Genomic DNA, 26,201 nt, shown 5'->3' on the forward strand with positions numbered 1-26,201 from the left:
TTTCCCCCTTCTCCTCAGTCTGCTAGTGAGGGGGTCCTGCATACATGCAGACAGCTCAGGTACTATTTGGACACAACTAAAGACATTCATAACTCTGATCAGCTTTGTTTCCCTTCATCTCAGGACATTGGGTTTGGTTGTATCTAAGCAAACCATCTCCTCCTGGATATCCAAGATTTGGTTGTATCCAAGCAAACCATCTCCTCCGGGATATCCAAGGTCATTTCCTTTTATTTTCTTTTCATGGCAAATCTATTAGAGCTCTTTCCACTAGGTCTGCTGCCTCTATAGTTGGACATGGTTTCTAGGGCCACAGCAGGTTTTACTGAATTTGTGTGTGTGGGTATGCCAAGGGCTCTTCTCACCCTCCACCTCCCATTCTGTCAGAGCTTTTTATTCTCCATTCTGTTTTGGATACTGCAACCGATATAAAAGCTTATACCCACCCAAAAACCCCCTCATTTGTTCTGGTTTTTGTTTTAGATTCTGTTCTGAGGGTTCCCTTTTTTTCTTCTGCAAGTTTTCCTTCTGGATGTACATGGCCAAGAAATCTCAGCCCTGTGCCATTAAAGCAAACAAAACTGACCATTGGGGGAGGGGGTCTTTTTCCGGCCCCACACAAAGGAGTGAAAGTCCCACTGAGGTAAAGGTTCCTCAATGGGGTATTTGGCTTTTAGGAGTCTTCTGGTGCAGACCAACCGATGCACTGACTGGCACACTGCTTTGTGCTCAGATGGCAAGAACTGGGATCATGGTGCTGGCCAACTCTTTATACCCAAGCGTAGTGACAGATAGGGCATCCACCAAGCCAAGCCTGGAAGAGGAAAAAGGATTGGTAGTAGGGCTGACCAAGGGCTTCCATGGTGGAAATCCCACAAGTCAGGACTGCAACACTGAAACCCGAAAATCTGTTGCAAAGTTGTAATAAGTTTTGAACACCCTTGTTCTGCATCGCTGTTTTCCATTTCATTCAGCCCACAAGAGATTATTAGAAACTGGCAATGCAAAACTCATGGCAAGATAGTGGAGGTATAACCCCCCCTCCCCCATCTGTCAAGATTGCTACCCTCAATGTGAAAAGGATGGTTAGAGGTGCTGCCCTTGGCTCTATTAGGCCCTGAAGAGTACCTCTGAGTTCACTTCTAAAGTTTTAAAAATATTTGACAATTTATGATTCTGTAAAAGCAGATTTCTTGGGGGCAGCAGGTATATATGCCGAATGACATCCACTGTCTCAACGATTAAAGGAATAACCAGGGGGCTTACGCCCTAAAAGGCAAAAAAACTGAAGCCCTTTTTGGATGTAGGGTAGTCCTGAGCTTCCCTGCGTATTCTCTCAAAAGGGAAAAAAATCCTCAGACAGTGAAGCTGAAGCGATGGTGTCAAGACTCCAGTCTGCATGTGTGTTGCGAATTGGTCTGCCAGTGCATCTTTAGCTGTAGGAATCTGTAGACTCAAAAGTGAAATCTAGATAAAATATGTTCCTTGGGTAGGGGGGTCTTGCCAAAGCATAGCTGCCTATTCCTGTGGGTAGGCCTGTATGTCTGTGGCCTAAAAAGCCTACGTTAAGGCAAACCTACAGCAGTCGTATTTAGCCTTGGCCTGATTTTAGGCGTGTCATTGGCAGGGGCTGGCCAGACTGCATCCAGTCTGCTGATTTCATCTCCTCCCCTCTCAAATGGGATTACAGGTTGGCACCTGTCAAGTAGCTCTGAACCCATCCAATGCCCTACTTAATGCTGTATTAGTGGACCTAGACTTGATGTGGTTGCTGACCTCCAACATTACCACAACAGAAGCCTCTGCTACACTGGGGGGGCTGCAAAGCTGCCTCTCCTTTGAAGACCAAGTCTAGGCAAAGTAATTCATCTGTTCCCATGACCTTTAAGCACTAGTTCCTCTTCAGAAGGAGATCAGCAACAAAACTGGTAAATCCCATAGTATGCAAAATTCACCAGCACTAGTATTCCTTATTCAAAATTTTCTTAAGGAACTCTGTCCTAAATTTTTTAGTCCTAGATTCAAAGTATGTGGATTGGGGCAGTACTGCATCAATGGCGGATTTGTCTTGTTTTGGCACAAAATGACCAAATTTAGAACCTGGAGATCAACACAGCAAGGTATTACAAAAGAAATTCAACAGTCCCTTTAAAATGGTGATTCCAAACACCAGCTCTTCTGGTTTCTTCAAGGTCATAGCTATGATCCGAGTTCAGTTGCTGGGCTATGTTAACCCAACTCCACAGAGCAGCAATAAGTTGCGCAAACCCCCCCCCCCAACAGCCAGACATTTTTAGGAAACTAGCAAAAACAGCAAAGGTGGTTTAATATATTTACAGCTTCAACATTGCTCAATCCAATGAGTTAAGCATCTGAAAGACAAACCGCAAAAGGATTTCAGCAACTTGGTTTATTTTTATTATATATAAAAAAGTCAAACACCTGGGTTTGAAGTCTGCATTTAATTTCTTTAGTCATCTCATAACCGCGTGTTCCAGGAAGCATCTGTTTCACAGCAGGCTACAACTCTGGAATAAAAGGTAGTTGGCAAACTTTCAATACAAGGTTGCAAAAATTAGTTTACTGGCCCTCCCAACACCCCAGATGAGTTTTCAAAAACATTTGGAATAAATCTGTTTCAGCATATAAAAAATCTGTATAACTTCTACTGCAATTTGTTTTTATACAAAAAGCTTCACAATGTTGCACTTATTCAGAATACAAGTAAAATGACTATGAATTAGTGTTCTACACCATAAAATGGATACTTAAAAATAACTGCTGCAGCATTATCACTTAACTTAATACAAAGAGGACATCTGAGAAATACCAATTTCTAAACAGGTCTAAACTACAATGCAAGCTGGTATGTACCATTACAGACATTTAAAAGAAAAATTAAAAGTTAACCCACAAGGCTAGTATTTCCAAATAAATTCCATCATTAATCTAAAGCATTCTTCACTTTGGCAGCCACTCCCAAAAGTTCATTCAGCACTACTCCTCAACCTAAATAGGACCAGAATAAGGTTTATTTCAATTGTTCCCATAGGAAACTCAGACTTAGTGTCAGGCACTTTCTGATATACCAGCCCACCCCTCGAGCCCTCTTCACAACTCTACAGACCAATCAACACAAGTTCATATGATGCAGCTGTGGAGAAAATGCAATTATGTAGAAGACAAAACTTACTGTGAGCTAGTTAGCTTGTTTAAAAGATGCAGGCCATTAATGCCGGGCACTTGCAACACCCACATTTTTCTCCCTTCAACTTTTAGGTTTAAATGATTTTCTATCCAGGAAGATAAGAGCAACTTTACAGCATTGATCCCCATTCAGAAAGTTTAAAAAATGTAAAGGAAAATCAAAATCAGCCCCTTAAATGCGCTTTAATCTTCTGGTGTAGAGAAGTGATTTGCTGTAGGTCAGTTTTGGGCTGCACATAGTTTTAAGTCAGATTTTACTCTTCCAAGTTTGTTGTAAGAGCTTATACAAGTTGGGACTGAAAACTCCAATCTTGCTTCTCATCCTCTAACCTAAAAGAAACCATTTACAAGTCAGTATCGAACCAGGCAAGCTGATTACTGTCACCTGGGGGTAGTCCATCCATCAAATCCTGGGCGTGTCCCAGATCTGGCAGACCATCAACTGGGTAGTCTGCACCAGGATGATGGCCACCAAGATCATGATCCATCATTGGGTCCATACCCATAGCATCCTGCCCATATCCGCCAGAGTGGAAGGAACGATAGCTAGGATCTGCAACAAGTAAAATGGGGGAAAAAATTTGTCAAGTTAAAGGCTTTAAAACAAGTTCAGTAATGACAATGTTCTAGAAATCTGGGACAGTTTTAGCACAACAGCAGTGTAACTTCAGGTTGGGCAAGTAAAAACTCACTTGCATGACTGACTACAGTTTCTGAAATTATGCAGCAATACAATCAGCTAGAGAAATCCTGCCTCAATTCCCTGGTATATCAGAGGATCAAGGCTTTTTAGCACAGTGCAGACAAGGCATGCCCAACAGTTATATTTACTACAGTATACCCTTGATTCTAACAGTCAGCTAAGTTTTAAATTTATACATTCAACAGCTCATCTGCAAGAAAACATTTTACAAGTTGGAACATATCATACCATCTTGACGGTATCCAAGAGGTTCTCCTTGTGCACCGATTTCCAGTCCAAGATCTCCAGGCTACCAAAAATTAAAATTTTGTTAGCAAAAAATATATATATTTTTACAACCTTGAATGTTTGAGCACTGACCACATTCTTTAAGTCATTAAAAAACAGACAAGTTAACAGCACTGTTAGCAGAAATGATACCAAAAGGATTGCTACAGAAATACAAAAAAAACAATCTGGACAAGCATGGATGCTTCAGTTCATGAAGTCAGCAGATTTAAAACCTTACATAAGACAGCATAACCTCTTCAAGGCTTAAAAATATAGTCCGACGTGCAATAAATGTGCTATCCTCAAGGTCCTTTGGCCCTAACTTCAGTACAAGTGTATGTGATGCTCCTAGTCCTCAGAGGTCATTTTACCTCCGTGACAAACAAGGACATTAGTCAGTCTGACGTTCCTTAAAGCCTAGACAGCTTCCAGTTACATTTTCCTCCTTCCAAGCTAAAGTGAAAATAGTGCCCACACAATGGGAGGAGGAGCAGATACTACAGTAACCCTTATGGCAAAACCTGACTTGCTACAGGACCGATTCCCAGCATTTGGAATGGAATGCAAGTACTAGTCTGGATGGCTAACTTGGAAACTTTACTAAAGTTTTAGCCTGACGTACTTCTGCAACTGTCTAACAAGGGTAAAAATTATGTACTTACCATAACATTCCATCTGTATTGCCCACTTACATTCAACTAATGGGTTCGGATCAGATTCTGCTCTTACATTAGTTCATGGCCTCCAAAACTCATGCAAGCTCCATCCCTACCCATAATGCACCAATCACCAACATCCCTCAGATATTTACTGCTTGACAGAAAGTATTATAAAATGCCATATCTGGAGCTCTACACAAAGGACAGTCATGCCCTTGAAACCCCTCATTCTTCCAGAAGTCACTGAAAAGGGTGGCTGAGTTTAGGAAGAATGAAAATGGACAATGCAGATGAAACTTGTAAGTACATAATTTTTCTGATGTTAATTTTCATTCCTTAAAATCCTGGATGAACTAAGGAACCAAAGGCTGCTCCTTTCCTTGAGACCAGATTTACTCTGTAATGAGTGACAAAGGTAGGAGGTTTTGACAAAGCTGTAGCCGCACATATCCATAGAAGCTCTAGACTGGAAAACCGCAAGTTGTTATAAATCTGGTTCAATGAGCTTTTAAAGGATTAGGGTAGATTCAATTTGTTATAAACAAATGAAATGTAAACTGTCAACCATCTAGCTAGACTTACTTTTGTAACCGATTTGTCCAATTTAATATGTGCAAAGGCGATAAACAGTTGATTTTTTGTGCAAGTAAAAACAATTGTCTATGGATATCCAATAAAATCAGCATATATCCACCTTTACTTTCAAATTTTGGAAATAATGGCAAGTTAATGGATTAGTTGGATTCTGACATCACCAGGAAGAAAAGTAGCATTGGTACACAACGTGACCCCATCTCTATGAAAAACCAAATAAGGAGGCCAAGAAAGTTTGAAGTTCTGAAATCCTAGCAGATGTAATTGCAACTAAAAATAGTTTTCCAGGTCAGGAATTTAATATCACATTTAGATGCAAGTTTGAATGGAGACTGAATGAAGGCTTGCAGTACCAAATTTAAACCCCATGGTGGGGTGGGGTCTTTATAAGGTGGTCTTAGCAGGAAAGTACCTCTCAAAAAGGGTTTGCACAGCTTACAGGAATACCGTGAATTCTGAAATACAACATGAAAGCTAGAAACTGTTGCAAGTTGGACTTTTACAGCTGATGAACTAGCACTTCCATTAAACAGACTCATTCCTGAAATCATTCAACTGGCTGAGAAGGGTTCAGTTTGATTTTGCTCTGCCCAACAAAATTCTTTTCCATTTACTTCTGTACAGCTTCCTAGTAAATAGTTTATGGGAAGATAAAAGTACGGATCAGATGGGGGAAGAAAGCATTGGTTGTCTATTACAGGAATTAGAAACTACAATTTGAAACATCCGGGTGAACCATACCCGATGGTTGAGGACAGGTCTGGAGTTGGATCAGAAGCAAAGGTGTACATCTTAGGCAAAGCCAAAGGAAGGGAAAAAATTTGTAGAGGTCAGTAAGGTGCAATGAGGATAAGACTGCTCTTCAACTGGACTGCATTTTGCAGGTATTAGGGGAGCTGGAAGTTAAGTAAACAGAATGCTGGGAGGTGTCAACCATGGAGAAAGGTATCCCTCAGGTAATTTCCCCAGTGGGGGGATATGGGCAAAAAGCTGCTCACTTGTTTAGGGGAGAGCCAAAAAGATCACAGTAAGGCTGGCAACACACTGTTGAGAGGCCACTCGCGAGGTAATTAGATGGACCTGCTCAGTTTATCACGTTGGACTTTCCCGGATATGTGTTTCTAATAGAAAGCAGTTCGAAGATATTGCCTATAGCCACACTGAGGGCTCCTCAAGACAGGAGGGATAAGGTCTGATTACCCGTTTGTTGATGTACCAAACTGACATGCCTGGATTGCAAATGTTCGTAGAGCATTTGAATGCTTGCAACGTCAAAAATCACTCATCTCCAGAACACGAATATGCTTGTTGGCCTCTTCAAAGTGTCTTGGACAGATTTCTCTTTCCTGGAGAAGCGTTTTGTGGTCACTATGGCCTTGGGCTAAAGGAGGATGAAAGGACAACCTTGTAATCCAAAGGTAATTTGCATACTTGAGCTATTCTGATCTTTGCTAACATGGGTTGAGAAAGTACTGACCACTATTACTAGCATCCACTGTAGAGTTCTCATGTGGAATCTCTCTAAAGGAACTAAAATTGCTGCCGACACTGGATCCAGGGCTTGCAGAATCAATCAGGCTGAAATTCTGGTGGTGCAAATTATTTTCCTGACCTGCAGCCTTATAGTTTATACTATATAGTGGAAAATAATCATAAATACTGTGTTGAGCACTGCTCCTATGAATTCTAATACCTGGATTGGTTTTGAGACTTTTGTAATTTACGGTTATTCTGAGATGTGAACAAGTCTGTAGAACCGGATTTTGTGCTTCTATCAGTCGATGCCTGGTTGGAGTAGTAATGAGAGTGTTGTCTAAGGAAACACCCAAATTCCTTACAGTCTCAAGTGAGCTGCTGCCACTGCCATGCACTTGAACACCCTGGGGGCTGTGGTGAGGCCAAAGGCAGGGCTCTGAAAAAAAAGGTGTGTAAACTCTTACCATAATAGTATATGTCCCTGTCTTCTCTGTTGCAGTATCCTTAACATGAGAGTTCTCAGTAGTCTCACTACTGCAGGATGAGTGGTGTCACACAAAGGCTGCTCACGTATATACCTGACATAAGTGACGTATGCACACAACCACCAGGGGGAAGGAGAGAGTGTTTGGAATACTGCAATAGAGGACATCTACAGCTATGGTACGATTTTACACAACTATTCTATGTCCTATTAATCTGTAGCATTCTGAACATGAAGGATAGTGCAAAAGCTCATGAGTGTCTGGAGGAAGAGGCAGCTGAGCTCTCCTGAAAGCCATGGAGTACGGCTCTGGTAAACCCTGCCCTAGACTTGAAAAATGCCATCCAATTTGTAATGTTTAGTGAAGGGCATGCATAGAAGTGCATGTAGCCACTTCAATAACCGAACTAGTGTCTAATCCCCTGAAGAAAGCATCTGATGAAGCTACAGCCATAGTGGAATGGGTCTTTATAGGGGAAGCAAGAATCTTACCATGTGTCACAACAGAACAAAACAGCCTTAGGAATCCAAAAATAAATACTCTGCCTGGAAACAGGCAATCCCTGAGCACTGAGATGACAGGAGAAAAGCTGGTCATTTCCTAATGGATTTGGTTTTCTCCCTGTAAAATCCAAGTTTCCTATGCACATCCAGGGTGTGCAACATCTCACTACAACTTTGTGGAGAAGGAAAGGTAGGCAAATGAATGGATTGGTTGAGTGACAATTCACTGACTATCTTGGGCGTAAAAGGGATGGTACACAAGAACACCCTGCCTTTATGGAAAAAGGGAGAAGCAATTCAGGCCTGGCACTGGGACATCTGGCTGAAGTGATAGCTAGGAGTACAGTTTTCCAGCAGCAATGTTGCAGGGGGGCCAATTAAGACGGCTCAAAAAGGGGGGCCAATTAAGACGGCTCAAAAAGGGGGGCCAATTAAGACGGCTCAAAAGGGGCCAATTAAGGCGGCTCAAAAAGGGGCCAATTAAGACGGCTCAAAAAGGGGGGCCAATTAAGACGGCTCAAAAAGGGGGGCCAATTAAGACGGCTCAAAAAGGGGGCCAATTAAGACGGCTCAAAAAGGGGGCCAATTAAGACGGCTCAAAAAGGGGGCCAATTAAGACGGCTCAAAAAGGGGGCCAATTAAGACGGCTCAAAAGGGGCCAATTAAGACGGCTCAAAGGGGCCAATTAAGGCGGCTCAAAAGGGCCAATTAAGACGGCTCAAAGGGGCCAATTAAGACGGCTCAAAAAGGGGCGACCAATTAAGACGGCTCAAAAAGGGGGCCAATTAAGACGGCTCAAAAAGGGGGCCAATTAAGACGGCTCAAAAAGGGGGCCAATTAAGACGGCTCAAAAAGGGGGCCAATTAAGACGGCTCAAAGGGGCAATTAAGACGGCTCAAAAGGGGCAAATTAAGACTGCTCAAAAGGGGCAAATTAAGACGGCTCAAAAGGGGCAAATTAAGACTGCTCAAAAAGGGGGGCAAATTAAGACGGCTCAAAAAGGGGGGCAAATTAAGACTGCTCAAAAAGGGGGGCAAATTAAGACTGCTCAAAAAGGGGGGCAAATTAAGACTGCTCAAAAAGGGGGCAAAGACTGCTCAAAAAGGGGGCAAAGACTGCTCAAAAAGGGGGCTCAAAAGGAGGAAGTCTGCTCTTCTAGCATAAAATTAAAATCCTAGGGAGGAGGGATACGTTTCCTGGGAGGTCTAATGTGAAGGACACCTTTAAGAAACTATTTAGCCTCAAATCTGCTAGTGGGGGGGGGGGGACTTTAGGCAGAAACAGCTGACATATGGGCTTTCTCTGAAGAGTAGCCCAAGCCCGCATTGAGCAATTCACAAATAGGACAGAACCATGGGGACTTGGACAGTGGATCCTGAGTTTGTGAGGGATGAAGTGAAAATCTTCCACTTTGACAGGCAAGGCTTTCTGGTATTGGGTTTCCTGGCCTCCTGCAGGACCCTTGGCACATCCTCAGAACATGTGTATTCCCCTTTGTTGACGGGGGGGGTGGGGCATATCCCTTTGGCTTCCACGTTTCCGAAGGCTGCCCCATCCTACATCCAAAGAGTCTGAACTCTTGGACTGGTGGGACAGGGTACAAGGGAGTCCTGGGTTGAGGGATACCTGCTGGATCCACAAATGTAATTCCCTCTTCAGATAGGGGATGAGAGATACAGGAAGTCTTAGAGGGTACTAATCCTGCATCCAAACTGACTTTAGGAACCACTGGAGTTCTCATGTGAAGTTTTGCCAAAGGTAGCATTGGGGTAGTGGATGCCACGAAGCCCAACACCCTGAGGAACTCCGGGAGAATGTGGTGAGGAGGCGGAAGACTTCTGAAGTAGGATGCAAGGTCCTGTGCCTTCTGAAGAGACCCGAGATCTGCGAATCCTGCACCCAAAGATGATGTGGTCCTAAGAGGAGAGAAAGAACAGCTGTGTAAGAACTTACCATAACCTTATATGTCCCACTCTTCAATGTTGCAGTATTCAGAACAGTAGGTGAGGTTGCTGCCTGCAGGCCGACATCCAGCCAGTATACCAAAGTCTTGTTGTAGACGAGTAGATGTGACATTCTGTGCCAGAGCCATAAACAAATGTAGGTTATAAAAAGGACGCCTGCATTTACCCTCTTCAGAATGGACTGCCGCATACACTAGTATTCCTGGAGGTTTACAGAAGGTCAAAGTTGGTAGACCCTAAAGACTCAAGTAAACTAGAATAAGGGTACTTGGGAGGTTGTGATTAGTGGAGAAGTTAAAAGGAAGGCAGGATGACAATGTTCCCACAGGCAAATAGGGTATAATAGGCAGGTGAGCTAGAGGGGGCAGGAAGGGAGGGGACTGAATACTGCAACATGGAAGAGATAAAGAAGTAGTCTTACCATAAAGTTCTATCTGTACTGTTGATCCTCGTTCAGTCATTATGCATGGGTATCTGTTCTGACCTCAGAACAAAGCCGGCCATCTTCCAAGCTCGCGTCAGCTACAAACTCTAGCTAAAAAATTTAGCCAGAATTCCCCTCTCCCTGTTACCTCCGATTGAGTTTGCAAGTCAAAAGAAGGTAGAGGCTACCGCTGGTCAAATGACCTAAAGAACTGGATGGCGAGATCCACTAGAAGCCACAGGAGGGGGAAGGAGGGAGGGTCGTAATGACTGAATGAGGATCAACAATACAGATGGAACGTTATGGTAAGACGTAACTTCATCATCTGATATTGTTAATCCCTGTTCATGCCTTACGTATGGGACAGTCCCAGGCTACCTCTATTCCTGGGAGGCTCTCATGGAAGGACATTCCTGAGCACCATAGAACCAAAAGATGCTCTTCTCCTGGAGGCCAAATCCAATTTGTAATGATTAAGGTATGAGGCGTAGCCCAAGCTGCAGCTGCACAGATATCCTGTAAAGAAGCTCTGGCATGGAGGGCAGCAGAAGTTGCCACCAACCTTGTCGAATGAGCCTTGATGGTAGTCTGCAATGGAATACTATGTTGTGTATGAATAAAGGTCACAAGGTCTTTCAACCACCTAGCCAAGGTGACTAGCAACAGCACATCCTAACCTAGGTCCAGAATAGGCCCAAAATAACTGGTCTGATTTACGAGGCCTTAGTCCTATTCAAGTAGACGCAAATTTGCCTGTGAATATCTAGGGTATGTAGGCAATACCCTCCTTTGTTTGAATAGTTGGGAAAGAAAACTGGCAATTCAATGGTTTGGTTAATGGACATTTCAGAGATCACTTTTGGCAGAAAGGAAGGATTAGTTCTCAATGACACTGAAAAATCAAGTATGGACTCATAATGCATAAGGCTTGAAGCTTAGAGATACGTCTGGCAATGACAAGAAAGAAGCTGGTTCAAAAGGTGGCATTGTCAGAGCTTGTAGAACTAATGACACGTCCCATGCTTGAACAGGTTCTCTAAAAGGGGGCTTCAGATGATTCACACCTTTTATGAAGGTCTTGCATAATTTGTGACACGTAAGAGGAGTCTTGGACACCCTCATGGAAATTAGATATTGCAGCCAGATGAACTCTGATGGTAGAGGCCGATAGACCTGATTGAAATAGGTTGGATAGACACTAGTACTATCGACACTGGTGCTGAAAAGGGATCTACTTGCTTTTCTTTCAGCAAATAGATAAATCTTTTCCACTTGTTTAGATAAATAATTCTAGTGGAAGACTTGAGATGCAATAAGAATGTCCTGCACTGGTAAAGATCATTCTGCCTGGCAATCAAGGGAATTGGAGAAGCCAAGCTGTGAGCTTCAGGCTGTCCAAGCTGGGATGAATCAGATTCTGCAAATGGGAGATCGACCCAGAGGTTCGATGGAGAATACAGCAGGTGAGGCCAAAGGAAGGGGAACCAAATCTGACAAGGCCAATATGGTACTATGAGGATCACCTTGCTTCTCAACCGGCGGGCTTTCTTCAGAAACTGGGGAATGAGGGGGAGAGGTGGAAATGCATAAAGACCAGAGGACCAAATCATGGACTACAGCATCCCTGGGCGACTGTCCCAGAGGGGGAATCAGGGCGAAGTAGTTGCTGCATCTGTAGCTGGTCGGGGATGCAAAAAGGTCGCAGCAAGGAAGGCCCCAGCGGTGGAAGATCTCAGCCGCTATCAAGGGATTCAGGGACTGCTCGTGAGGTTGTAGAATGCACCTGCTGAGTCCATCTGCAATCACGTTGGACCTCCCGGGAATGTGCTAGAAGAAAACGGTCGGTAGCCATATCCTCATGGCCTCTTGACAAAGGAGGTAAGATTTGGTTCCGCCCTGTTTGTTGATGTGCCAGACCACCGCCATGTTGTCTGATTGTATCGCAATAGTCCCAGAAGGCAGCAGGGGATGGAATGCTTGCAACACCAGAAGCATCGCCTTCAGCTCTAGAACATTTATATGCAGTTGGGCCTCCAATTCGGACAAAGTACCTTGGACTGTGTCCCTGAAACCCACCCACCCCATCTGGGAGGCATCCGTGGTCACTGTAGCCTTGGGCTGCTGGGGGGAGAAGGGGCAAGACCATTGTGATGGGTTGTGGGTCCAATTTAAATCCTGTTTGCACCTGTGAGTTACTCAAATCTTGGCTGAAAGAGTATACTGAAAAGGATACCATTGGGTGAGCAGTAGCCACTGTAGAAGCCTCATGTGAATACTGGCCAGGGGGACAATGGTGATGGAGGCTGCCATGGAACCTAACAGCTGTAGGACAGAGTGAGCTGTGGATTTCTCCCTTGAAAGGATTTGGATCAGTTGTTGCTTTAGCCTTAGAATTCGGTGCTCTGGAATGGATGCTATGCAATTCTTTGTATCCAAGATGACCCCTATGAATTCTGTGGACTGAGATGGGGTGAGATTGTATTTGTCAATTTATGGTTTTTATGCCTAGCCTTTCTGCAGCGAGGAGTATGCCAGGGCTTCTTCCAATAGATTTATGGTGGGGGCGGAGATGAGCCAGTCATCTAGGTATAGAAACACCTGGAATCCTTGTAGTCACAAGTGAGCTGTGATGACTGCCATGCACTTTGTGAACACTGAGGGCTGTAGAGAGTCCGCATGGCAGTACTCTGAACTGATAGTGACTGACAAGCGCAGAAATCTTGATGGTCTGTCCACTTATGTGGTAGTACTCATCTTGAAGATCAAGCACATCCAATCGCCTTTTCCCAAAAGTGGGAGGATAGACTGCATTGTAATCATCCGGCATTTTTGTACTCTTACAATCTTGTTCAATACACTGAGATCCAAAATTGGTCTCCAGGCCCCGGTTTTCTTTGGCACCAAAAAGAGTCTTGAGTAGAATCCGGATCCTATCTCGTCTGGGGCTATTTGGAGGACTCTTTCTTAGCAGCTTTGCTATCTCTAATGCTGCTTCTTCCCTTTGACTGGGTGGAATGTTGGGTAAGTTTGTTGGGGGGGGGGGCAGGACAGAGCGAAGGCAATATGGTAACCTCTGGTTATCCTTTGTACCCAAGAGTTAATGGTGATGGTTAGCCAGGCAGAAGGGTACAAGGAGAAACGACCCCCAACCACCTCCAGAGGAAAGGAGTTGGGCCGCTCTTCAGGAGCACTGGTAGGATTGGCCAGGAAACGAGTCCCTGGAACCTTGGTTATGCAGACCCCCTCTGCCCCGAAAAGGGAGTATTCCCTGTGAGTTTCCTCCTCTGCCTCTAGGGGAGAACTCTGCCTGTGTGTCACGGAAAGGACCTTGAGACTTGCCGACATATCTTCCCACTCTCTGGTTTCTGGAGAAAGCACGTTGAGGGGAATAACAAATGACACCCATGGCAGAAAGGGTCTTACCTTCCTGTTCACATCTGGCCAGTGTGCTTTTAACCTTGGGTCAAAACACTGAAGAGGCTTCGATGGGAGCGTTGAGAAAGGAAGCCTTGAAGGGTTCTGCGAAATTGCTTAAGCGCATCCAGGCAGGTCTCAAAATGCCTGAACTCGCCGCTCTAGCTGCTCCTTCTGATGTGCGAGATAAAGCGCATGGAGGAGTTTGATATCGATTCAATGGTAGCCAGCTGAGAGGCCACTGTCGCAGACCTCAGACATGGCACCAGCCAAAGTTTGAGAGCTCAGAAATTAAATCCAGACGCTGTTGGGCGGATGGACAGTCTGGCTTTCTTCCGCCAGGTCCTTCTTGGTTGCGGCTGCCACCACCAGAGCATCTACAGGAAGACCCTTGGAACAATGGGGGTCAGTAGCAGGAGGGGACAATTTTATCTGGCCTCTGGGGAATGCCCTCAATGGTGTCAGGAGCCTTCCACGCATGCTGCATGACGAGCCGGACCAGTTCATCGGCAGGTGGAGTAACCCAGGAGGTAGGGGGCCTGGCACAAAAGGCCTGCAGGAACACAGACTTCATAGGTCGGGGTAGAGGGCTGCCAGTCACCTCTCTGTTTAAGAATTTCAAGGACCTCACGAAAGGATACCTCAGAGCGTGACCAAAGGGGAACCTTCCCAGTCTGTCTCTTCAGTAAGGACTCCTTTGTGGAGTCCATGTACTTCCTCTTGCACAAGCTTTTCCGATTAACTTCCTCAGAGGGAGAAGATTGGGAAGACAATGCAAAAAGGGTTTCCTGTGGGAGTACATCCAGAGGCCCTTGTGCCTGGTGTCCGCTAGGAGCAACTTGTGTACACTGTGGTCCAGAGGAGGGCGGGGAGATTGACAGCACAGTATCGCCAGCAGACGCCAAAGCCTTCTCCATTAGTTGGAAGGCCGGTCCACCTGAAGAGGGGAGGGTGTCCAGGACAGGGGTCTCCCCTCCCCCAAGTGGCTCAACCTGCCAACTGAGTCCCTGGATGGCTGGGAAACACCAAATTACATACGCCACAGCTGACATCCTGGGTCGTAGCAAAACTCTCCTGCCACGAAGGCAACTGCGGTTCCTTAGTGAGGACCATAAAGGGAACAGTATAGGGGGAAGACTGCTATATCAAGGGGCTTCAAAGGCAATGAAGGAAAATAAGTAGGGGTCTTTGGCAAAGGGTGATCATCTCCCAAGGAAGGATAGATCCTGGGGGGCTGGATACCTCTGCCCAAAAGCACTTGATCCACAAGATGCAACACGTCGTGTTCAGAGGCGCTTCTAGTGGATTTCAGACACTGCTGAGGGAGAGTCAGGTCTATCCAAAGATAGGGCAAACTCAGTGCCCACCTCACAAGTCCGCACTGAAAATGGGGCCGTAAGGGACTGAACTACAGGTGTCTGCAACAGAGGAAATTATCGGTGCCGAAGTCATGGTCTGCACAGACAAGGTCGGTGCCAAAGTGATTGTCTGCGCCAAGGCTGGGACCGAAAAAAAATCAGTCAATAACTGAGTGGTCTGTTCCTGGTAAGGTATCAGACGATGTGGTAAGTCTGCATCGACTGGATAGTCTGTGCCGGTGGAGAAGTCTGAACTGAGGAGACCCTCTGTACCAATAAAGCAAAGGGCAAGCTAGTCAGTGCCGAAATCACAGATGGCCTCGGTGCCGAAGGTCTAGGCACCGGAAGCACTGGAGCTGAAAAAGTCAGATCCAAAGTAGAAAGCTTAGCCTTCTTTGGTCTCGGTTGGTGGGAGTCCCCAGATGGGGACAAAGGAAGAGACTTGGGCCTTTGTATGTTCATCAGGTCTTTTTCTTACGGTATCTTGAAGGGGTTGAAACCGCTGACCCAGAAATAGCCTCTGAAAAATGAGATTTAAGTAGCCCCTTCAATAACAATTTTTCCTCTCAATCAACGTCCTGTTAGAGAAGTTCTTACAAATTCCACAGGGCGGGTCAACTGATAAATGAGGCACACCCAAGCAATAAACAGAGAATGTGCATCTGAAGTAGGTACATTTATGGCCACAATCTGAACATCTCAAATCCTGGACTACCTTTTTTATCTGCCATGATAGGAAAGAAAGAAATCAGAAAATACCAGCAATGGTACAAGAAATACCTGAAGGCAAGGAAGAAAAGGGGTTTACCAACGATGGTAAAGAAAATACCTCGTGGTAAAAAGGATGAAGGGAATTGAAAAATTTCAAGAAGGGATAGTCGCTAAATGCGATAAGGTAAGACAAAACAGTTTAGTAACTTTTCTGAGAGAAAAAGTTTTTAGACTAGTATGACAACAAAATATTGTACTTGGCTCAAGAGAAATAACTTGACACGACTGAATGGCGATGCAAATGGGTAACAGGGAAAGGGGAATTCTGGGTAAGAGTTTCAGCTTGACAGTCTGTAGCTGGCGCGAGCCTGTAAGATGGTTGGCTCGGTTCAGAGGTCTGAACAGATACCCACACGCAAGGAATGAACGAGGATTAACAATATTAAGAAGTTATGTACTCACCATAACGTTCCATCTGAGTAGGTATCTTCATTTGTCTGCAACCTGTGGGATACGGATCCGATCTTGGATCCGAGCCGGCAACTTCTAACATAGCATAGATCCAAGCTCCTAGCTCCTCCCCCTTACCCACAATCCCCTGCCTGCCCTAACTGACCTCAGATCAAGTTTGCCCTATAGCACAACATGTAACAGGTGTCCCAATGGGAACATATGCTAATAACACAAGAGCCAATCGGTCAGGGGGAAGGAGGGGGGGATGGTTGCAGACAAATGAAGATACCTACTCAGATGGAACGTTATGGTGAGTACATAACTTCTTAATCTGAAGTAGGAACTTCATTTGTCAGCAACCTGTGGGACAGAGTCCCCAGCTACCTAAGTCTTGGGTGGCCTTCATGGAAGGATATTCCGGAGCACCGCAGAGCCAAAGGACGCTCTACGTCGGGGAAATAACATCTATTTTATAATGGCTGATAAAGGTGTGAGATGAAGCCCAAGTGGCTGTGGAACAAATGTCATCCAGTGGAACCCTAGCCTGAAAGGCTGCAGAAGTGGCAACGGCCCTAGTAGAATGAGCACGGACTCCTTGAGGTGCAGGCCTTCCCGAACTCGGATATGCTAACAGAATACAACTAGAGATCCATCTAGAGAGAGAAACTTTAGAAACTGATTTTCCGAAATTACTTTTGGCAAAGGAGATAAACTGATCGGATTGCCTATGACCAGCAGTTCTGTGGATATAAAAACGTAATTGTCTGTGTACATCCAAGGAATGAAGCTTGTACTCTCCTTTGTTATGAAAGTTGGGGAAAAACACTGGGAGATTGATGGATTGATTGATTGATGTTCGCTTCTGAAGATACCTTAGGTAGAAAGGACGGGTTGATTCTGAGGTAACCCTATCCGGGTGAAAAACCAAATATGGTGGTTTGACGCAAAGGGCTTGCAATTCAGATACCCTTTTGGCTGAAGTTATGGCCACCAAAAAGGCTGTCTTCCAAGAGAGAAATTTGAGATCAACCGTGGCAGCCGGTTCGAATGGGGGACCAGTCAAGGCCTGCAAGACTAAGGATAAATCCCATGGAGGTACCACCTCTAACTGGAGGCCTAAGGAGGAAGGTACCCTTGAGGAAGGTCTTACACAGTTTGGAAGTGATAAGAGGACCAGACTCTTGCCCCACGTGATAGTATGAGATTGCTGCCAGTTGTACCTTGACTGTGGAAGAACTAGCCCCCTGGTGAAAGAGGTTAGAAAATCAGGAACCGACTATATCGGGGCTGTAAACGGGTCTAAACTACGGTGTTTTGCCCAAATGGTGAAGCGTTTCCACTTACTCAGATAAACCTTCTTGGTGGAAGGCTTGTGAGCTTCTACAAGAATGGCCTTAACCGGTGATGACATCCCGGGAGTCCTTATGAGGAGTGGAACTGGAGCAACCAAGCAGTCAGCTTGAGGTTGACTAGGTTCGGAGTTGGAAGACCGAGAGGATGAGAGATGAGATCCGGAATGGGATCCAGAATCCATGGTGGATACACTAGGTGAGACCATAGGTAAGGGAACCACGTCTGACGAGGATGGGGCAATGAGGATCATTCTGCTCCCCAGCTGCCTGGCTTTCTGTAATAATTTCAACATCAGGGGTAGAGGAGGGTAAGCATAAAGCAGACCGGGAGGCCAAGCATGAACTAGAGAGTCTCTCGGGGACTTCCCCGGAGGGGGGATCAGAGCTAAGTAATAGTTGCATTTGGTGTTTGAAGGAGAGGCAAAAAGATCGCAACAAGGTCGCCCCCATTGGGCAAATACTTGCTCTGCCACTCGGTGGTTGAGAGACCATTCGTAAGGAGTCAGGATAGTACGACTGAGTCTGTCCGCTAAAATGTTGGACCGTCCCGGAATGTGCGTTGCTATGAGTAAGCGGTTGGTGGAAATAGCCCATTCCCACACTCTCATGGCCTCGCGGCAAAGGGGGTAAGACCTGGTTCCCCCCTGTTTGTTGATGTACCAGACTACAGACATGTTGTCTGTCTGTACCACAATTGTCCCTACCGGAAGAGAGTTGTGAAGTGCTTGCAACGTCAAAAGCACTGCTCTCATCTCTAGGACGTTGATATGCAAAGAGGTCTCTACGTCGTTCCAAGTGCCTTGGACTGTTCTGCCTGAAAAATGCCCCCCCCCCCCAGGTGAGAAGCGTCCGTGGTCACTGTGTCGACTGGTGGAGGTAGTGAGAAGGGACGGCCCGTGTGGAGGTTGGGAGACTGAAGCCACCACAGGAGCGATTTTCTGCAAACTTTGCTTAAGGAAACAGGGTGAGACAGAGGGTTGCAAGACAGGGACCATTGTACCTGGAGGGTCCACTGTAGAACCCTCATGTTCAACCGGGCCAATGGTAGCAGAGGGATTGCAGCAGCCATAGATCTAGGGCCCTCAGAATCAATTCCGCCGAAGGAGTTTGCAGATGAAGAATGGCCTGCACGTGTAACATCAGGTTCCGAAGTCGATCTGGAGTCAAGAACGCAAGCATCTGTCTGAATCCAGTCTTGCCCCTATAAAATCTAGCATCTGTGTAGGGATGAGAGAGGATTTTGGTCATGTTGATGGTTAATCCCAATAGTGGAGCCAGACCGAGAAAATAGTCCCTGCCTGAGCAAAGTAGATGCCTTGTTGGGGCTGTGAGGAGCCAATCGTCCAGGTATGGAAAGACCTGAATTCCCTGGAGTCTCAGGTGGGCTGCTACTACCGCTAGGACCTTTGTGAACACCCTGGGGGCCGAGGTGAGACCGAAGGGGAGGACCCTGAATTGAAAGCGACTGGCTCCCAGCCAGAAGCGGAGGAACCTCCTGGAACGCCTGTCCACTAGAACGTGATAGTACGCATCCTTGAGGTCTATAGAGCACATCCAGTCGCCCTCCCGCAATAAGGGGAGGACGATTGCAACGTGACCATTCGGAATTTTTGTTTGGGTACCACCAGGTTTAGGAAAGAGGTAGAGGATGAACCTCAAGTCCCCCGTCTTTTCTGGCACCAGAAAGAACCTGGAGTAAAACCCTGATCCGACTTGATCTGGGGGGACGGGCTGGATGGCTCTTTTTTGTAGAAGCTGCTGTATTTCTGCAGCGGCCTCCTTTTGACTGGGTGGGACGTCGGGAAGGCTTCTGATTCTGGGGTTGGCTATGAAGGGAATTAGGTAACCTCTGGATATAATGCGAAGCACCCAGCGGTCTGTTATGGACTCCCACATTGCCAGGTGGTTCGAAAAACGCCCCCCGACTGCCTCCAGAGTGGAGCAGTCGGGAAACCCCTCAGGGGTTCTGCGTGGGCCTCTCAGAGAAAGGTTCTCTGGACCCAAAATTCCTCGGACCCCCTCTGCCTCTGGGGCGGCGTCCTCCCTGTCCTCCTCTGCCACGAGAGGACTGGGTGTCCTGAGCAGACTGAGATTGATGCGATTTTCGGAACCACATCTTCTGACCCTTTTGGTTCTTGGAAAAGGACCTCTGGGGCGCAGAGAAGCGGACTCAGACGGCAGACAAGGTCTTCCCGTCTTTCTCGCTCTGGACAAGAGTGTCGCGAATGGTTTTGCCGAACAGTGCAGAACCATCAAAAGGGGCATTCGCGAATGACGCCTTAAAGGGTTCCGAGAAGTCACAATGACGGAGCCAGGCCTGTCTCCTCATGACAAGCCCGACTCCGCCAGCTCTAGCGGCTCCCTCTGTAGCATGAGACAATAGCCGCATAGAGGTATTAGAGATAGAGCGGAGGGTGGCCATTCGGGAAGAGTACAAATCCTTGTCTCCCTCTGACATGGACCCCGGGGGGGAAGCAGCGTATTCCTTAATTAGGTCCCGCTGCATCCTAATAACGTGTGCCATGTAGTTCAAGGCCCTCAGAGAAGGTCGCTGAACTGAAGGCCCACTTCCCAAGACGGTCCATCGCGCGAGACTCCTTGCTCGGAGGATGGACCGTGGGGCTCTCTTGAGCCAACTTTTTCTTAGTGGCTGCAGCCACCAACATGGCATCCACAGGGGGACTTCTGCTCCAATGTGATCTCTCTGCAGAGGGGCTCAAAATTTTGTCTGGGCGCTTGGGGATCGGCTCTACGGTGTCCGGTTCCTTCCAAGCCCTAGAGGATATGAGATCCACCAGGGGGTCGGGTGGAGGGGACACCCAAGAGGTAGATGGTCCTGCCTCGAACGCCTCAAGGAATACGGACTCGTCAGAGGAAGCCTTGGGGGCAGACCACCCACCTCTGATTTTGAGCATTTCCATGTCTCCAAAGGAGACATCCTCAGGGGGTGATCTCGGGGAGCCTTCCCCTTCATCCAAGTCCGTATCTTCTGTGAGACTCTCAGGGGAGTCTATGTGCCTCCTTTTGCACATTGCCTTGTGAGGAATCTCCTCGGGGGGGGGGGGGGGCTGTCCGAGGAGTCCTCACGGGCTGTAACCTGTTCCACTGGAACTCCTAAAGGTGCTGAGGCAGGCTGCCGAGAGGTCCGGATGAGGGGAGCCAGGATCAGATGTGGAGTGCAGGAGGGAGCCGAAGCCAGGACCGGAGGCCTGGAAGCACTCGACAGTGCCCTCTCCACCGCAGCGAAAGCAGAGGGGGAACCGCTCTCAGAAGTATCCGAGATCCGACTCCCACTCTGATCCGAAGAGGGGATCGGACCCGGCGCCAATCCGACCGGGACGGAGCTGAAAGCACACCGCATCCCTCGGATCCGAAGCTCGGCCCACGGCTCCGAGAGGTCGGATCAGACAGACTCAAGGGAATGGTCGGAGCCGAAGTGCCCAGCACGGTCGGCTCCGATCTACCCCCGGATCCAACGTGGCTCGGCTCCGAGCCCGGAATGCGGGTCGGAGAAGGAGCTATAGGAGCGAAAAAAGGGGTCGAGCTCCCCCCCAGAGGGGGGGGGGGGGGGCAAGAGCACTCCCATCTGCATCTGGGCCTGGATGAATCTCCTCATCATCCGGTCCATATCCGCATCAGACATGCTAAAGGTGGACCTCGACGAGGCCACCGAGGCAGACCTGGAGTGTCGCCTCGACCGACGGGGACCGGATCACCTCCTCCTCGGGACCCGGGGAGAAACAAGGGGATCGGATCCGAGGAGGAGGAAATCGAGAAGACTTGGACGGGGAAGCCCTCTTGGCGGGCGGAGCCGAAGAAGAGTCCTCGGCCCGCCGCTTAAGGTGCTTCTCCCGCCGCTTCTCTTTCCTGGCCTCCCTATCCCCCGGAGCCGAAGTGGGAGGTTGAGTCCCGGTCGGAGGAAGGGAGGCAGGGGTGACCGCTACCGGGGGGTAGCGGGCACCGAAGCACCGGAGGCCGAAGCAGAGTCTGGGGGTAGAAGAACCGCCAGAACTAGCTTCGACCTTCGATCCTTGAGTGCCCTGGGGTTGAACGCAGCGCAAATCGCGCAACCCGAAGAGGTGTTCAACCCCAAGGCACCTAACGCACCGAGTGTGGCCATCAGCCGGTGAAAGCTTGTGACCACACTCTGTGCATTTCGAAAAAATTGCCTTAGGGGCCTCCGACATACTAAAGTAAGCACACTCACTAGGCCCCTAATCCAGTCACACACACACGCTACTCACTAGGCCCCTAATCCAGTCACACACACACGCTACGACCAGCGGGGGAGGGGGAATTATACTTAAAATAAAACAAGTAAGTTATAAAAGTAAAAGGAGAAAGGGCAAACCTATCACACACACAACCAGTCACTAAGAAGAAAAAGTATAAAATCTATTTTTTTCTCAAAACGCCAAGAGCTCTGAACCTAGCTGTTGCTTGAAGAGCGGCAAACTAGATCTGGGGTCAGTTAGGGCAGGCAGGGGATTATGGGTAAGGGGGAAGAGCTAGGAGCTCGGATATATGCTATGTTAGAAGTTGCCGGCTCGGATCCGAGATCGGATCCGTATCCCACAGGTTGCTGACAAATGAAGTTCCTACGTCAGATCAGATATTACTTTTTTGGGGCATCAACCCTAACCGCCAGTGTGCGTTTCAACCCCAAAATCACCTTAATAAAAAATTACCTCTGAGGTGAAAAGGACTGTTTCAACAAGCTACATGTCAATGATACAAAACTAATGACATGTTTGCCATCCAGCTAGATGTGCATATCAGTTTCCATTTGGCGAGCTTTTGTGTTATTTTGAGTCTGCTATTAAGCTTACTGGTGGTTTCTCATTTTCATTTTTGATCAGCTGTTGCTGTTTCTTTCCATCCAAGTACTGGTAGAATCAACCTGAGGAAATGAGTGACTATGATAACTTGATGACTTATTGTATATTTTGTACAAGTCTTCTCCCACAATGGATTCAGTACCTTATCTCCATTAACAAAAAAGGACCTTTCTAGGCTAGCTTGATCCCTACTGCAAAATGTTCCTATGTATGATGTCAGATGTCAGTGAGGCACATTTTTTTTTCTTACCCCATAAAGACATTGCTCACTGTTTTATAACTGACAGTACAATTTAATAACAGAGTCTATATCTATCACATGCTGATTTTATTCTTGTGGCTTCTGTTTGCTTATTGTGTGACTAATTTAGTCTCAACAAAACCAAAGTTCCTGGGTAATCTCCTAAAGCTAATAATTGTGCCTAGTGGGTCTTATCCAACTGAAATTAATAAAAATCAGCTATACAAGCAAGTACGCCAGAGATGCCTCTATCTTACCTCCAGCTGCTGTGAATAAATGTACTTACAGCTGGAATTTTAACTTGTGGTTATTAAATCAGGAAAGAATTAGCATTTATTTTTTCTTGTCATGATAGCAGCAGTCAGCTGCCTAGGACATCACCACTCATGCCTCTGTTATTTTTAAGTGTATGCTGAGTACTTGCTGTACTATGTTTATTATACTGAAGATTTTAATGCGTGATTATTATGTTGAACGTTTAGATGCTCCATCATGGAGTGACTATCTGCCTCAGGAGTATTATAGTTTCAGGCTTGTTGCCTAGTTTTTTTACATTGTGTTTAATGTGTTCTCTCCCTCAGATAGATGAAAACTCATTTCAGTAGAAATGCCTTTACTATCCTTTGCTACAATATGCATTTGTTTTTATCTATCTACACCTCTGCAATGGAGTCAGCCTGCTTTCGACCCAGTTTCCAGAGAGACTTAAAACCTGCTGATCATTCCAGGAATTATGTTACATTAATATACATTTGTTCTGGTTTTCACTTGGCTGATAATCTTATGGTTCACCACCTCTTTCCATTTATTTTGGGTGGTTCTTGTCTTATGGAAAGACATTTTTCTGTGGTGGGTACAAAACAATATCTTGTACCCAAGGCTGAAAAGCTCTTAACTTTGCATTTTTGTTGTAGCCCTGTTCGTTCAAGGACCTATTCTACTTGCTGCCTTACAGTGGATAAGATGTCTGCCATTATGTCCTGCAACTTAGTCACATGTTCCTGGACACTTCAGATAGGAACACCTTGATGCCTCCTTATCCAAATCTAACAGAAATCTTGTGACTCCTACAAAACAGCTAAAATGGGTATAACCTTGTGAAAGATTAGGGTACCTCCCTAACAAGCATCCAGTTTTTCCCTTCTTTTTCAGTTACCCAATTCAGAATTTAAGTATTTTGTTAAAATCTTCAACCAATCTGTTGAGGCTAATGGAATACGAGGTTCTAAGCTGCAAAATTTATAAAACTTTAAGTTCCTTCATAATTTTAGACAAAGGGATCTCCTCAGTCTAACTTCTTTGGGAAGTCCTACTTTAGTAGTTCCTTTAAGATTCATAGGTATGGTCTGTAGTTCCTTTAAGATTCATAGGTATGGTCTGCATCATCAGTAATGTGCAAGAAATCTGGACTAAGCTAAAAATAATGTGTGTGTGTGTGTGTGGGGGGGGCAGAGGCCCAGAATCATTGACAAAATTTAAATATTGCTCTTTTTAAATTTATAAAGTTTGTGCGACTGTGGCTGTGACGTCAACAGTACTTCTTGGCTGGGCAGATGTGTCCCAAAGACTCCCCCATCTGTGGAATACACTCCCTCTCCATGTCAAGCAGAGTACTCTACACCTACGAGCAACCTGGATAACTGGATGGGAAAGAGAAAATACACTCCTGGGATTCCACCCGTCCCTGCTGGACAGAGGCATTGGGTGCTGACTTGTCTAAACATGGGAAGTTTACTCCACAGACCAGGTTAACCTTTGGAAAATGAACCTCTCTCTCCAGCAAATTCTAGAGTCACTAATACGGTTTAGTTCCTTGAAATGTGTAACATTGTATAATTTTTTCTTGCGAATGTGAAACCTTTTCATCAGGGCTGGATCAGAGAAAGCCCTGTAGGTCATAAGTCACTTCTCAATAAATGGTATGAGATGGAGTACAGGGATAGGGCCTTTAGCTGGTTTGCATAAGACATGTGTCTTACGCTTTGTATTTTTTTTTTTTTTATGAGAAACCTCTGGGGTTGCTATGATTGGTCTAAGTGCCTGGTTAGGTACATGCAGAAGAGAGCACCGTGCTCAATTATGGGCTTGAGGGCAAAGTACAACTGCACTGTGACTTCCTTTGATTTTGATGCCATGCCTTTACTTATAAATTGAGCCCCACAGAAGGATTTCCTCACTACCGTTAGCTACTTGGTAGTCAAAGTTTACGTTACTAGCTGTGTTCCTAGGTCCCTCACCACTAGGTCTACTTTTAGGGGTGCACTATCAGTATTGTAATTTACTGAAGTGAAGGGTATGATTATGCAGATTTTAGAATTTTGACTCGAATCGTGGTTTTGGCACCAGTCATTTGTAATTTTTATGGTCTTCTTGTAGGATGTCATCATTTGGGGATTCAGTGATCGCTCCGAGCTTACAGTTTGCTAATTTGGTGAGCCTGAGCCCCCCCCCAACATTGGCCTTCACTTCAGAAAAGTATATACCAAACAGGTGCAGTCCCAACACTGACCAACTCAGACTTAGTACATTTATGATCCCAGAGTGGGAGATTGTATCAAAAGCTTTTGCCAGATGTATATTAGTATGTACCGTTTTACCCTCATCCATGTTAATATGCAAATACTGTCTGCAAGAACATTGGTGATAAACACTAGAAATGTTGGAATGCTGGATAACAGGAACACTACTGATAAATATATCCAAAGGTTCTGCACATATATACTGAATATCAACTGAAAGTTTTCCCTACTGAGTAATGCTGGAAATGTTACTGAAGGGTAGTTTGGGGAAATATTTCATTCAGGTGCTTGTGAATACATCAACATTTTATTGAAGGGGACGCTTGGCTGAATGCTTCCTTCTGGTGATTGCATAATAGGAAATGCTACTGAAGGGTCGTTTGGGTAAATGGTTCACTTTGGTGATTATGCATACCTCAACGTTTTACTGAAGGGGTCAGTTGGGTGAATGTTTCACTTTGGTGCATGTGTATACCTAGACATTAATGAAGATGTTGCTTGGGGAAATAATTCATTTGTGTACCAGTGAAGTGCTTTTGCATACACGGTCAGACTGTCGTAACATGTTTGGGTGGGATGAAAGGCTGAGTGATGCATTATATTGTATTTTTTAGCATAGTTCAACCAGATATTTTGGACAATATTGCTGCCCTTTTCACTGCTAGAGGGATGGTTAGGCAAGATACAATGATTTACTACTTTTGTAGTAATTCTTACATGGATCAGCCAGGTAATTTACATACTTACATTTACATATTTCTGTAATATCTGTTTTATGATTACACTCTATTTGGCTCAGTGAAATGTTACTTGCACAAACAAAAGTACCAGCATGGAGAACCATATATTTTGGGCAATATTCAGTCGTGTGGAATTTACTATTTTTTTCTGAATCACTCTGGTCTTCTCAACAGATGATACTGAGTGTTATATAATAGCTGCACAAGGGAATATAATGAATGCCTACTTGACAGGTTTTGTGCAGCAATTATCACCTGTCTGAATGTGCAGAATCTGGTAGTAATGAAAT

General features: G+C 45.8%; 1 protein-coding gene across 3 annotated transcripts in view; it reads right to left on the bottom strand.

The window, feature by feature from the left end:
- Window positions 1-2,395: 2,395 nt before the first annotated feature.
- CTNNB1 (catenin beta 1) overlaps window positions 2,396-26,201 on the bottom strand; it is a 756,935-nt gene continuing 733,129 nt past the window's right edge. For all 3 annotated transcript variants that reach the window (XM_044064737.1, XM_044064734.1, XM_044064735.1), the window contains exons 14-15: window positions 4,139-4,199; window positions 2,396-3,760 (exon numbers count right to left, since the gene is read on the bottom strand). In XM_044064737.1, the coding sequence (XP_043920672.1) occupies window positions 3,552-3,760; window positions 4,139-4,199 (270 nt within the window). In that variant the 3' untranslated portion in view covers window positions 2,396-3,551. The remainder of the gene's footprint in view (window positions 3,761-4,138; window positions 4,200-26,201) is intronic.

This window comes from Protopterus annectens, chromosome 3.part0, assembly GCF_019279795.1.
Source record: "Protopterus annectens isolate FY-2018-M chromosome 3.part0, PAN1.0, whole genome shotgun sequence".
Classification (NCBI taxonomy): Eukaryota; Metazoa; Chordata; order Ceratodontiformes; family Protopteridae; genus Protopterus; species Protopterus annectens.